At 41.1% G+C, this 13,477-nt stretch overlaps 3 protein-coding genes across 5 annotated transcripts in view; 2 read left to right on the plus strand and 1 right to left on the minus strand.

The window, feature by feature from the left end:
- Window positions 1–228, minus strand: part of LOC129810834 (40S ribosomal protein S27-like) — a 3,370-nt gene extending 3,142 nt beyond the window's left edge. The window contains exon 1 of one of the 2 annotated variants that reach the window (XM_055861771.1): window positions 73–221. In XM_055861771.1, coding sequence (XP_055717746.1) covers window positions 73–78 — 6 coding nt within the window. In that variant the 5' untranslated portion in view covers window positions 79–221. Of the gene's footprint in view, window positions 1–72 lie in introns of both variants that reach the window. The other variant, XM_055861769.1, reaches the window with a different exon arrangement.
- Window positions 229–407: 179 nt separating this feature from the next.
- On the plus strand, window positions 408–7,098 carry LOC129810829 (ras-related protein Rab-8A). Of its 2 annotated transcripts, XR_008752787.1 has the most exons (9): window positions 408–593; window positions 2,564–2,624; window positions 2,771–2,831; window positions 3,194–3,271; window positions 3,383–3,472; window positions 3,736–3,801; window positions 3,920–3,961; window positions 5,447–5,497; window positions 5,584–5,613. XR_008752787.1 is itself a non-coding variant. In XM_055861762.1 (8 exons), exons 1-8 carry the CDS (start codon window positions 470–472, stop codon window positions 5,671–5,673), a joined length of 621 nt encoding a protein of 206 aa, XP_055717737.1. In that variant the 5' UTR covers window positions 409–469; the 3' UTR covers window positions 5,674–7,098. The 2 variants fall into 2 exon arrangements, 1 of the variants encoding a protein (XP_055717737.1); XM_055861762.1 differs by lacking the exon at window positions 3,920–3,961 and having other exon boundaries at window positions 409–593; window positions 5,584–7,098.
- Window positions 7,099–9,193: 2,095 nt separating this feature from the next.
- Window positions 9,194–12,624, plus strand: LOC129810827 (hematopoietic SH2 domain-containing protein homolog). The gene is made up of 6 exons (XM_055861756.1): window positions 9,194–9,512; window positions 10,203–10,341; window positions 10,503–10,592; window positions 10,826–10,991; window positions 11,209–11,502; window positions 11,751–12,624. Exons 2-6 carry the CDS (start codon window positions 10,220–10,222, stop codon window positions 12,303–12,305), a joined length of 1,227 nt encoding a protein of 408 aa, XP_055717731.1. The 5' UTR covers window positions 9,194–9,512; window positions 10,203–10,219; the 3' UTR covers window positions 12,306–12,624.
- The last annotated feature ends 853 nt before the right edge of the window (window positions 12,625–13,477 follow it).

Here is a 13,477-nt window from a genome sequence, read left to right on the forward strand (position 1 = left end):
GTGTAAACACGATAACGTTATATGTGACTCTGGTGTGGCTACTTCTCACATGAGCAAAGAAAAAACACTTACCGACATTGCTTCTCTTGGTTATTGTTATTTCACTGGCACTGTACTTTGATAACAAGATTATAGCACGGCTTTCAGACTGTACACTGATATTGTTGTCGTGAATGTGAAGCTGAGAAGTTGTAAAACTGCATAAAGGGTGAGATCATGTAATGGGTGGGATCACATCTTGATGGGTGGGACTTTGACTGCAAACGCACAATCAGCTGCCTTTTCTATTTTGATTGACAGTGGGAAGTCGCGCTTCCGGAGCCACGACTGCTGTCAAGAGTGACATGTTGTTTGTCCAATCACTGGTCCAGTATAAATGGAAAAAGCAGTGACATATCCAAATATTTTTTTCAATTAACCATATCTCTTTACACAGCTGCCGGGCGGGATTTCCGCAATCGCTAATAACATGGCGAAGTCTTACGATTACTTGTTCAAATTACTGTTAATCGGCGATTCTGGCGTCGGAAAGACTTGTGTGTTGTTCAGATTTTCAGAAGATGCGTTTAACTCAACGTTTATCTCGACAATAGGTAAGTACATTTCGTAAGTTTTCTGGTTCGAAAAGTTATGCAGGAGGAGGGGTAGATAGCTCTCGACCCCAACTAGCAATATTGATGGTGAGCGCCCATCCTGTCATGCTAACGCTAGCTAACTAGAGTTTGTTTGGTTAGCATTCAGTTCACCAGCCAGGAAACAATCGGCTTGTTACAGTACTCGCTTGACAATAAAAACAGCACTTCAGCATCCCCGGCATACCTCAACTTGAAATGTTCATGATATTTTTTTAGCTGGCGACGTCACCAGCTGACTCCTTAGCTATCTAGCTAACGTTAGCTGTCAGGTGAGTAAGTAGACTACAGTAACTACACAATAGATATATACAAAAGTATGTGGACACAATTTCAAATGAGTGGATTCCGCTATTTCAGCCACACCCGTTGCTGACAGGTGTATAAAATCGAGCACACAGCCTTGCAATATCCATAGACAAACATTGGCAGTAGAATGGCCTTACTGAAGACCTCAGTGACTTTCAACGTGGCACCGTCATAGGATGCCACCGTAACAAGTCAGTTTGTCAAATGTCTGCCCTACAAGAGCTGCCCGTTCAACTATGTGCAGTTATTGTGAAGGGGAAACATCTAGGAGAAACAACGTCTCAGCTATGAAGTAGTAGGCCACACAAGCTCAGCGCTTAAAAATCGTCTGTCCTTGGTTGCAACGCTCATTATTGCTATTGAGTTCCAAACTGCCATCACAATAACTGTTAGTTGGGAGCTTCATGAAATGTTTTTTCATGGCCGAACTGCCATACACAAGCCTAAGATCACCATGCACAATGCCAAGCATTGGCTGGAGGGGTGTAAAGCTCGCCGTAATTGAACTCTGGAGCAGTGGAAAAGTGTTCTCTGGAGTGGTCAATCACACCATCTGGGTTTAGCGGATGCCAGGAGAACGCTACCTGCCCCAATGCATATTGTAAAGTTAGGTGGAGGAGGAATAATGGTCTGGGGCTGTTTTTCATGATTTGGGCTAGGCCCCTTATTTACAGAAGGGAAATCTTGACGCTACAGCGTACAAGGACATTGTAGACCATTATGTGCTTCCAACTTTGTGGCAACAGTTTGAGGTAGGCCCTTTACAGTTTTAGCATGACAATGCCCCTGTGCACAAACAGATGGTTTGTCGAGATCGGTGTGGAAGAACTTGACTGGCCTGCACAGAGCCCTGACCTTAACCCCATCGAACACCTTTGGGATGAATTCAAACTTCGACTGCGAGCCAGGCCTAATCGCCCAACATCAGTCCCCGGCCTCATTAATGCTCTTGTGGCTGAATGGAAGCAAGTCCCCGCAGCAATGTTCCAACATCTAGTGGAAAGCCTTCCCAGAAGAGTGGAGGCTGTTATAGCAGCAATGGGTGAACCAACTCCAATTAATGCCCATGATTTTAGAATGAGATGTTCGACGAGCAGGTGTCTATAAAACCAGAGTCGCACACTCCATGTATAAACTCCCAGTAATTTATTGGGTAAACCAGATGAGCATGTGTCCACATACTTTTGGTCATATTGTGTATTCTAGCTAGCTAATCTAGCAGTGACGTTCCTACACAGCAAGCAGTCCAATTTTAGCTGAAAGTTACATTACAGAAAGGTTAGCTCTGAGGTGAGGTCTCCCCTGAAGTTTTGCAGCAATTTACATTGAAATCGTTGACTTCCTGTGTGTGGCTTGCAACATCATCTAAAATAATGGGCCTCCCTAGCCAGACCCCAGTCACTCTGGACTTGGTGTCATGCAAATAAGTACTTGCTAGCTTCCGAGCAAATGTTGAATGCAGTCTGCTTTTGCCACCTGTGCATAAACAGTGCTGTACATCAACGTCAAATGGTTGTTTCAAAAATCCTTTGTCATTTGCAACTCCTAGACGACAGTAAAATGTAGGTGGGTAGAAGTGCAAGAATTGTCTCAATCTTGCTATTCCTCTTTGCCTTTTTTAGGTATTGATTTCAAAATTAGAACAATAGAACTAGACGGGAAGAAGATCAAGCTACAGATATGGTAAGACAGCCCTTTGACTTCTTCAGTGTCTTAAATAATGTATTAGAAAGAGCACCTTGGGAATGCTCACAATTGGCCTATAATTCAACAAGTGGGTTGATTCAGGGATAGGAATGAAAGGCTCTCATTGTGTTGTTCTCTACCAGGGACACAGCTGGCCAGGAGCGGTTTCGAACAATCACAACGGCATATTACAGAGGAGCCATGGTCAGTCGCCTTGCTTCACTATGTCACTCTCACAATGTCAGAAATGTACTAAGCATATGCCTAGCTAGCTAAGAACTTAGTTTGAATTTGAAGAAAATAATAATATTCAGAGACCTTCATGGCGATCAGTGCATCAACTAATAGATTCCGCACTAGTTTGAGCCTCTCCCTTTTATGGTTGTAAATGAAGCAGTACATACCTGAGATCATCCATGGGAGGTGGGTACAATCACCCTGGAATCCTGTTTAGGCCCTTTATAACAATTTGCTATCCTCCCAGGTGTACAGGTTTCTCAAGTTTAACAGGATGCTGATATCTGACATGCTCTGTTAAAGTGGTTTTGTTTTTTCTTCCTCCCCAGGGCATCATGTTAGTCTTCGACATCACCAACGAGAAGTCATTTGAAAACATCAAGAACTGGATAAGAAATATAGAGGAGGTAGTCGTCAGAAATTGTAACATTTACATCTCTGTAGGAGAAGTCAGTGAAATTGAAGGCGTTGCATTGCTCTATAAATACTATGATGACTTATCCTCTCTTCCTGTCCAGCATGCCTCTGCAGATGTGGAGAAGATGGTGCTGGGCAACAAGTGTGACGTCAATGACAAGCGACAGGTGTCCAAAGACAGAGGGGAGAAGGTGGGTGTTCACTGACCAGTAAATGAAAAGTATCATATCATAAACTAAATAACTGATAGTGTCTAAACAGTATATGTCGATTTCTGATTGTGATACTGTCCATGTAGCCACTCAAGGGCCCCTGATCCACGCAAACTTACATTAAAACGGTGCACGTAAGCTCACGGGATCAGGTGGCTTTGCGAGACAACATGGACAGTACAATCAGAAATCTGCATGTTGACTGAGGTTTTTTGTGTGTCCCTCTTATCTCCTGTTGGCAGTTAGCGTTGGAGTACGGTATTAAGTTTATGGAGACCAGTGCAAAGGCCAACATCAACGTGGAGAATGTGAGTTGCAGTGGGGTAAAATTTGATAAGACTGCAATTAATATGATCAAAGTCTATTAAACCGAATGCCTGACTCGATTTAACATTATAGTAAAACCATGTGCAATTATGTGTTTAGCTGACTAAGATCAAGGAATGGTCATGAGAAGAGAATATCAAAGCAAGTATTATTTAATAACTTTGTTAAATGAATGGATTCATATTAGAGGTCTTCACGGGTCTAAAAACTTGGACTCTGGGCTTTCCCACCCAGACCCGATATGAATAAAAACATTTAAATATTGCGACACATTCCGAACGCTCCAGATCCGATCCGAGTGAGGAAGCAGCAGAAAATAATTTTTATAAGCTACTTTATTAACCGGAGCTGATAAAACGTAAGAGGGAGACAGAGGTGCTGCTTTAGCAGGTGGGGGAGGGACCGAACTGTGAGCGAGTGACACGGGGAGTAAGAGATGGCAACCAACCAAGATGACTCGCACTATAGTAGACTAATGGCTGCCGTAGCTAACTTATTTATCGTCACATATTATTATGTAGTACCTGTCTTGACGGCATCAAACCGGGAGAAGCTAATTAAGCTCACTAGCTAGGCTAATTGCAGTTTTTCATCCTACAGTTACAAATAACTCCATTCAGAATATTAAGTAGCAGCCTAGCTGTTTGCTCTTGGTCATTGTAGCCTATCCTCCTTTAACATTTAATTACATCATTTTAATTACATTACATCTTCCATTGATTAGATGTCTCCTAACTTTTGACATACACAGAGGCTCTATGACTGTAGCTCATTGCTGCTTTGATGGCTTATGATTGGCCAAAAACAAGCTACACGTGCCATGCTCCACTCTCGTGAAAAACAAGAGTAGCAGCATAAATTATTAAAATGAAGCTCTCGCTCTACTGCAGCAGTTGCGTTCGGATCTGTACCAGCCCTTCCGGACAAGTCAGTTAAAATTACACACACCCGTGACGATCAGACCCGTGACTTTATTTAGAATTCTGGATCCAGACCCGCTCGAGTCCCTGTTTGGGTCTTGGGTATTCGGGTACAAATGGATCTGTGAAGACCTCTAATTCACACACAAGTCATAATATTAAGGTTAACTTACAAGACAAAGCATGAACAAAGAGATGCCTACTAGGCCAGAGTCTGAGGAAATATCATACAACCATTATCCAATGGACTGCATGCAGGATAAAGGGGAGAACAACAGACCTTTATTTCAAACATCTGAAGGTGTAAAACCAACCACCATTGACCAATCATATGATACAAAGTTTACAGTAACCTGATCACCCATAGGGCGTCACAGCATCTAAAGGCTTGTGTGAGGGATGAGACCAATGTAAATAAGACAGAATTCCTGAAGACAAACCCCTATTCATCTATAGTCATTTAAGTTCATCCTGTACAAATGCAAGTTTCCACAGAGATCATACATCCATATAGACTGCTTCATTTGCCATGCAGCCCCAGGTGACAGCGAGCACACCGTTTAGGGCCGAGCCTACAGAGTTGACTCATTCCAAGCAGTTCTAAAAACAATGGGAGTACAGTGATGTTAGTGAAAGACAATGCACATTGTTTTGTCTTTTTGATTTGATCTCTATTTGCCCTGTTTTTCCCCCCTGACATTTTCAGGCATTTATGACCCTTGCCAGAGACATCAAGGCGAAAATGGACAAGAAACTGGTAAGTATGTGTAGTATGTGCACATCTATTTTAGAGGGGCTATAATGTGTGCCCTCTGACTTACACTGAGTGTATGTGTGTTCCAGGAGGGCAACAGTCCTCAGGGCAGCAGTCAGGGGGTGAAGATCACAGAGCAGCCCAAGAAGAGCAGTTTCTTCCGCTGCACCCTCCTGTGAGGACCACGGCCTTATCATTGTCCACAGCTGGACAGAACTGGACTGAGCTTGCTCAGAGCTCTCCTCTCTTTCGCCCTGTTCTCATCCCTTTCTCATTCCCCATATCCCAGGCCTCTGGGCTTTGAGCTTTTTTTCTGATTCACCACGTGTCCCCCAGTTTAAAAACGGAAGTATTCATTGGTCAGGTGGATCAATCAGGGCTGTTAGATGGGGATATCTATACCAGGCACTCCTCATGCTCTTATATCGTCTCTCATAATTACACTTAGGCTTCTGCTGCTCCTCTCTTTGTCTTATGCAACTGGTATTGTTACAGGTACTTCATGTTGCTATGTGGTTGCACTGCTGCCAAAGTTGATCCTTAGTGAGGTTTTTTTTTTATCAACGTGAATGAACCTTATCCTTAAAAGCAGTGGCTTATTTCCATGATAAGACTAGTTAACCATCATATATACATCTGATGTCTTCTGTCAGATAGTTGCCTTCTGTGTCATCTAGCTACTACTATGGAGATCTATGCGTCCCTGTTTCTTCCTTTCTCAAATCATAGTGATCCTCTCCATTCTACCTTGACATTACTCATTTGCTATCCAACAAATAGTATCCAAGAAAGACACTTATTTTCTTAAGTAAATACCAAGAAAAATTCTGAAGTCTTACCATGTTAATAGTGAAGATGTGTGAGGTGAGGACAGTGGGAAGGTAGGCCCCTAAATGACAGGCAATCCAAGATGATTAGGCAGCCAGTACGTTGCAATACATTTTAGTGAACTGTTAACAGAAAAGATGCATAATTGGAGCAGATCAGCCTTGCACACGAGGAAGCACAACTGCAACGCGTTTTAACTTCTACAGTCGGCGTCAAAACGCATTGCAGTTGTGCTTCCTCATGTGCAAGGCTGATCTGCTCCAATTATGCATCTTTTCTGTTAACAGTTCACTAAAATGTATTGCAACGTACTGGTTGCCAAATCATCTTTTTTTCTTCTTCAATAGTGGACATTCCATCTTAGACATTCCTAAAAAAGAAAATGACCTGTGTTCATCATTTTACATGTACTCTATCATTATGCAGTTCCAATTTCTTTTCTGCGCAAGGTTTATTAACCATATTTGAGTGGTAAAACAATTCTGTGCCGATATCTGCACATTTTGATTGCACTTTAGTAATGAAATTGCCTTCACTGCTTAAAATTTGCAAAAGCATGTCTTATTCTGTTCCCTTGTATAGAAATATGTCAGTGTTCTTTAGAACTATTACATTCTGGAACTTCCAGTGGCTGTCAGTTGAAATCTGTTTCACAGTAACATCAGTCTAGTTAGATCACAATTAATTTCCTAACAATTGAGTTGCATAAATTGCCCACATCTTTGGTTTTGGCATTCAAAATGTGTTTTAATATTAAACCACTCCACAAAATGTTTTATTTGCTCCAATTATGATTATTGCGTGTGATGTGGAGACCACTGAAATTGAGAGAATTTTTGGGGTGGTAATAATCACTTTGTCATTGTTTATAATAATTTAAGTCATGTCTTAGGCAACCTTTTCAAATGCCAACCTCAGCCTATTCCTTATTTGTTTACTGGTTGTTAAATTGGGATACTGTAATACCATTCGGGTTTAGTTTTGTGTGGCCTTTGTGACATTCGTAGCCTGTTTTAATGCTGTTGTCAGTATTTGTGGCAGAAAATTAGTGACAATGGTGCAAATATTAGTCTGCCTTAGTTGTTTTGTAGGCCTATAGTCCATTCCAATTAAAGTACATGTTATGGTTATAAGAACTCAATTGAATAACGTCAACCTACTGTATTGAGATATATTTGAAATACAATATGCAATGACAGTCCATTTCACTAGAGAACCACTCCTGCAGCTTTGTTAGTCGAGGATAGTCGCTAACGTTATGTTTTCCTAATACTTTCTGCTTTAAAACTGAAGAGGCCCACATTTTGGTGTTGATAATTACTATTCATGTGCCAGTATTAAGACAATCTAATTCTGGGTGTTTTGGGTTTGATTTAATGTTGCAGTTTTACTTTGGCATCAGTACTTTATCTAAGCACTAGGGGGCAATGTAGTGACATGGCAATGGACTAAAATGTCACTAGCAACGAGTCAGAGGACATGTAGTCAGTATTTTCAGTGCAACAACAAAACATCCAAATATGAAAGTGCCCTTGTAGAAACCCTTGCCAGAGTTGAAATATTCTACCAGTCCTGATCCTCAAGACTTAATCAGTCTCAGTGATTTTTTTTTTTTTTTTGTCCGCTATAGGGTGACAATGTTAAATGGATGCCTGGAGGAAAGTAGCTTTGCTTATTGGATTTTGCGTTTCGGTTTCGTTCTCGTTCCTTACTTGTCCTTCCCTCTGAATTTGCCACTGTCCATGACAACAAGCTTGTCTTATTTTCACCTAATACTTGATATCATGGTCTTTGCAACTATGCATCAGTTTGCACATTTGCCTTCAAGAGCTTTTCTTTGAGATTAGACATGCGCAAAGGATAATTATTGCATTGCTTTCTGTTCTCTTTATACTTTGTCACTCCCATCATTCCATTCAATCCGTCTTAATGTGGAACTTGCATTCCATTTGTCAACACAAACATTTATAGGAAATTGAGCACATATTAAATCACAGCAAAAAGGGAAATTACTTCCCCCTGAATTTGCACAGCTCTTATCTCTACTTGTGACCAAGTAAATTGTATTTATAAACTGAAATATATATATTATTTTGCGGATGAGCTTTTTATGTCCTCTCTTGTGTAGAACATCACGTGTGGCACAGTCAGTTTGCTGAACCGCTGTGTATGTTCAGGACCTTGTATAGGTCTGGCAAATGTCTATTCAGAATAGCAATTATGAAGGTTTCGTTTCCTTTTGGTGGAACTATTTGTACATCTTTTTCAGTTCATAAATCAGTCCATCATTCCATGTTCAAGACCATTTGGATTTCATAGATAACTATGGAAAATGCGGAGAAATAGCATTTAGAAAACAATTGTAAATAAGACAGATCTAAGATGATTGTACTCTACTTTCATAAATATTACTGAATTGATCTACACAGGGGTGTCAAACTCATTCCACGGAGGGCCTTGTGTCTGCAGGTTTTTGGTCTTTCCTTTCAATAAAGCCCTAGACAACCAGGTGTGGGGAGTTCCTAACTAATTAGTGATGTTAATTCATCAATCAAGTACAAGGGTGGAGCGAAAACCCGCAGACACTCGGCCCTCCATGGAATGAGTTTGACACCTGTGATCTACACCTTTGTAGATGTGTACTTTTGATGATTTATTAAAATGATTATTTTAAAACTTGCTGCAGTTTCTCAATTTACTTACAACTTATTAGGCTACCTACCATCAATTGTTGTGCCAATGAATTCCTTCCTATAATATTAAGGTTAACGTTATCCATGCAGAAATGTCAGATATTTATATCCCAAGATCCGACCATAACGAAACTGTCGTTTATTTTTCTTACTTTCGATTGCACCTGTGCTGTATTTTCTTACTTTCGATTGCACCTGTGCTGTATATCTTATCAATCGTATATATTTAAGAGGACTACTCCTATATAATTAAAAAACAATTTTTTTAAATGAGCTTGATAAAGCTGTAATTGGTATTGAGGCTAGGCAAGCCTATTTACGACGATAGACCTAACGTTACCTGTTTCACGCATGGGAAAAATATCTCCACCCTTTTCCCTCACAGGAACTAACTTGTAAAGGTGTGTGAACAAAGCAGAGTTTCAGTTACGCGTTGCTTCTCATGAGATAAATTGCTTTATTGAAAAGCCGACTAAAATTGTAACTAGCCACAACAGGTGCGTAGACAATTTTAATGTTCGTTTTATTTGTAGGTTTGGACAACTTTTCTTATGATGTACATTTTCAAAGAAGAGTATTTGTTTTGTTAGACAATGTGTTATGCAGATGTAGTAGGCCCAATTACTCGGGTATTACTATAGTTATAGTATTGTATTCATTTGGATGCATTTTTGTATTTGGTTTTACCCACTTGTCTAAATAATAATTGATTATTAAGAGCAGAGTAAAAAATAATATAAAAAGATTTGCATTGAGGCTAACAGTGTGGCATGTAAGTGAAGCTATTTCACTTTGTGTTAACGGTCTCAGTTTAAATGTAGTTGAAGATGTACATAATACTAATCCAAGGTTTATTAGTGCCACTAAATATTTGGCAGCATAAATGTCTTTGTTGCCCTAATGTAAATGAGTGTATCAACCAGCCAGCTGAATGGTCTTCCTCTTTGAATTCAGAAACTGAAAATTATAGAGGAACAATCAGAGCAATAGCGAAGTGCTCTTTGAAATTGGGGTGCTTACATTTTTTACCTTCTTACAGTTTATAACTGGACATCAAATCTGTAATTTATACCAAATATGTTTACTGTCCTTTTTTCAAAAAATTGTTCACATGTCAAACTGGCAATGGAATAACATTAGAGAATGAGGGGTGTTTCCTGACATCATTCTTTACTGTATGTTACCAGGACACACCTGGGGGGGTATGGATGGAACACAGACTCATGGAAGACATGACACCCTTTCCTGGTTCACTGAGTTCCAACTGGACTGTGTCATCAGGAATGGGGTAGTTCCAGAATGGTTCCATGGCATTATTTCCAGGAAGTAAGATCTCAAATTGTGTGTCTGTTTCTTTTCCCTGATAAACAACATAGATGAGACCAATGTGTGGCTTGTGGTGAAGGATATACTGTATGCTTTGACTGTTATTGTCTTACAGTAGGGCACTAAGTTTGTTCTAACATCGTAGTGTTTATTCACCGCAGGGTTGCTGAGGAAATGCTCCTGTCCAATCCCACAGGCTACTTCCTGATCCGTGTCAGTGAAAGCAGGATAGGATACACACTCTCCTATCGGTAAGCCTCTGTGCTTTGTACATGAGATAGACAACTCCAGGTGAGGCATCATTAGATTGGTTGTTTGTTCAGCTGATGACAATAAGCATATTGGTTGAGTTCTGTTTCCATAGCTTTTATCCTATGCTACGTCAATGCCACATACTACCCACTCAAACGCCATGTTCTATTCAACAGTGTAGTTCAAAGTCCATCTGCACTTCCTTATCAAAATAAATTCTCTGTACATCTAGTGCCACTGATCGGTGCAGGCACTTCATGATCGATGTGCTGAAGGACAATCACTACATTATTGTAGGAGAGGACATGCATCACAGCTCACTGCAAGACCTGGTGAACTTTCACCGCAGGGGGCCTATCATGCCTTTCAATGAGCTGCTGACTGTAGCTTGTGGACAGGTGAGGAATTATACTTGATTCATTAAACTACAAAATACCGTATTGTTTATTTTGTATACACACCAGTACGCTATTGAGTTGGTTTGATATAGCATAAACACACAGAGGTCCGGGTACGGTACACTGTGCTGCATTTCTATACACTGTTGTGGATACATTAGTGAATTGACGTGTGTTTGACTCAACATTCTTCCCCTTCATCTACTTCTTGTTGTAGGTATCAAAGGACAAGACTGATTATGCAGAACTGTTATTCCCCAAAAGACCAGCCATGAACCCTAATCATGGTGTGTTGCCAAATAACCCCCCACACATGAACAGTAGTACTCATCTGAAAGTAGCTGAGGACATTCCACCTGCCCTCCCACATCGTCCCAGCACACTGTGTGACCCTGCCGGCCCATCTCCAAACACTAGCAAACCACCTGTATCTCCAAACACCCCTTCTCCCAGACTCTACCCCTGCCTGGAGACTGAGTTAAACACACTGAGCTTCCAAACCCCAAGCATGGTAAAGACGCTGGACTATCATAGTGTTTACAGTATGTGTTTGTTGGGGGATAGGGCTAAATCTTTATTTTCATACTTTGAATGGTGAGATAATGCTATTGCAAATGTGTTGTAGGCCTACATTGCCATAATATTGAGGTTACCTAACTTTGGGTCTAAAAAAAACTACATACCTACATATTTCTCTGTAGGTTAAGCAAACTAAGGTTAGACTGTACTCTTATATGGAATCTATTATTTTCATTCCAGGTAGGTCATACTGCTAAACCAGCGCCATTGCCCAGGAAGATGCATGTAGTCACCACGGCCCAGCCGGACCAACCTCCTGAATTACCTGCCAGAGGCCCTGCTCTACCACAGAGAAAGGACAAGGACCAGAGCAGCACAACATCTAAAGGTCCCACAGAACCCAGGACTGTGGGTACAGGCAGACCACAGACCCGACCAAACACACACCACCAGGACCCAAACTCCAACCAACAGAAGAATCAAGATGTAAAGTCAGTGGTCAGCAACCTGACCTACTTCAAGAGGAAGTTCCATAAGAAGAGAAGTGCCTCTCAGGAGCACATGTATGCAGAGGTTAGTGTGGAGGATGAGCAGGGGCAAGACCAGGGGAAACTCACAGCCCTGGAGGCTAGAGATAGGGATATTGATACAGCTGCTGATAACGAGTATCAGATGCTACCAGGAGAGATTGACAATGGCCTTCCACCCATCACTGCTGTCACCGCTGTTAGACCCACGGACAGTGGGTTACCTCCAGAGTATCGGACCCCTCCTCCTTTTGCCCCTGGATACTAATGTCCACTTCTCTACCCTCAGGATGGCTGGGTGGCCAAACGGACACATTAATTTTGAGAAGGCACTGATGAGTTAAAGTTAGTCTGAAGATTTTATTATTTAACTGGATATATCTAGAATCTCTTTTACAACGTTGAGAACTATTTATGTTTGCAACCAGCTCTGGTTAGTGGTTAGACAATGTCCAATGCTTTTACCGTGCTATGTATGGTCAACTATTTCATATCAAATGTGAAAATACTTTTGTTTTATTTCATTCGGTGTGAGGAATTATGTTAGACATCTATGTATTATTTTCATTAAAATACAATGGCAAATACCTGTTTCAATTGTCCATCCAGTTATGTGATACAACTTTGTTTCTGCAAGAGATGGCAGTCAAATGCTGATCTGTTATCAACAATGTAATAGGGAAGTGTGCTCTCAGAGATAGGTGCTGGTCTAACTGGTTTGACCAGATGAATGTGAGTGAGTCAATCAGGTGAGTGAGTCAATCTACACACAATATTCCATAATGACAAAGCAAAAACAGGTTTTTAGACATTTTTGCAAATATATTCAAATGAAAAACTATCACATTTACATACTGTAAGTATTTAGACCCTTTACTCAGTACTTTGTTCATGCACCTTTTGGCAGCGTTTACAGCCTCGAGTCTAATTGGGTATGACGCTTCAAGCTTGGCACACCTGTATTTAGGGAGTTTCTCCCATTCTTTTCTGCAGATCCTCTCAAGCTCTGTTAGGCAAGCTCTGTTAGGTTGGATGGGGAGCGTTGCTGCACAGCTATTTTTAGGTCTCTCCAGAGATGTTCAATCGGGTTCAAGTCCGGATTCTGGCTGGGCTACTCAAGGACATTGAGACTTGTCCTGAAGCCACTCCTGTGTTGTCTTTGCTGTGTGCTAAGGGTCATTGTCCTTTTGGAAGGGATCCTTCACCCCAGTCTGATGTCCTGAGTGCTCCGGAGCAGGTTTTCATCAAGGATCTCTCTGTACTTTTTTTTTTTTTGTAAAATTCTTCTGTCCTCGGTTGAAACACTCACTTCCAAGTTCCAAACTGCCTCTGGACGCAATTCAGCACAATAACTGTTCGTCGGGAGCTTCATTGAATGGGTTTCCATGGCCGAGCAGCCGACATAAGCCTAAGATCACCATGCGCAATGCTAAGCATCGG

This window comes from Salvelinus fontinalis, chromosome 14 (assembly GCF_029448725.1).
Source record: "Salvelinus fontinalis isolate EN_2023a chromosome 14, ASM2944872v1, whole genome shotgun sequence".
NCBI classification, from domain to species: Eukaryota; Metazoa; Chordata; class Actinopteri; order Salmoniformes; family Salmonidae; genus Salvelinus; species Salvelinus fontinalis.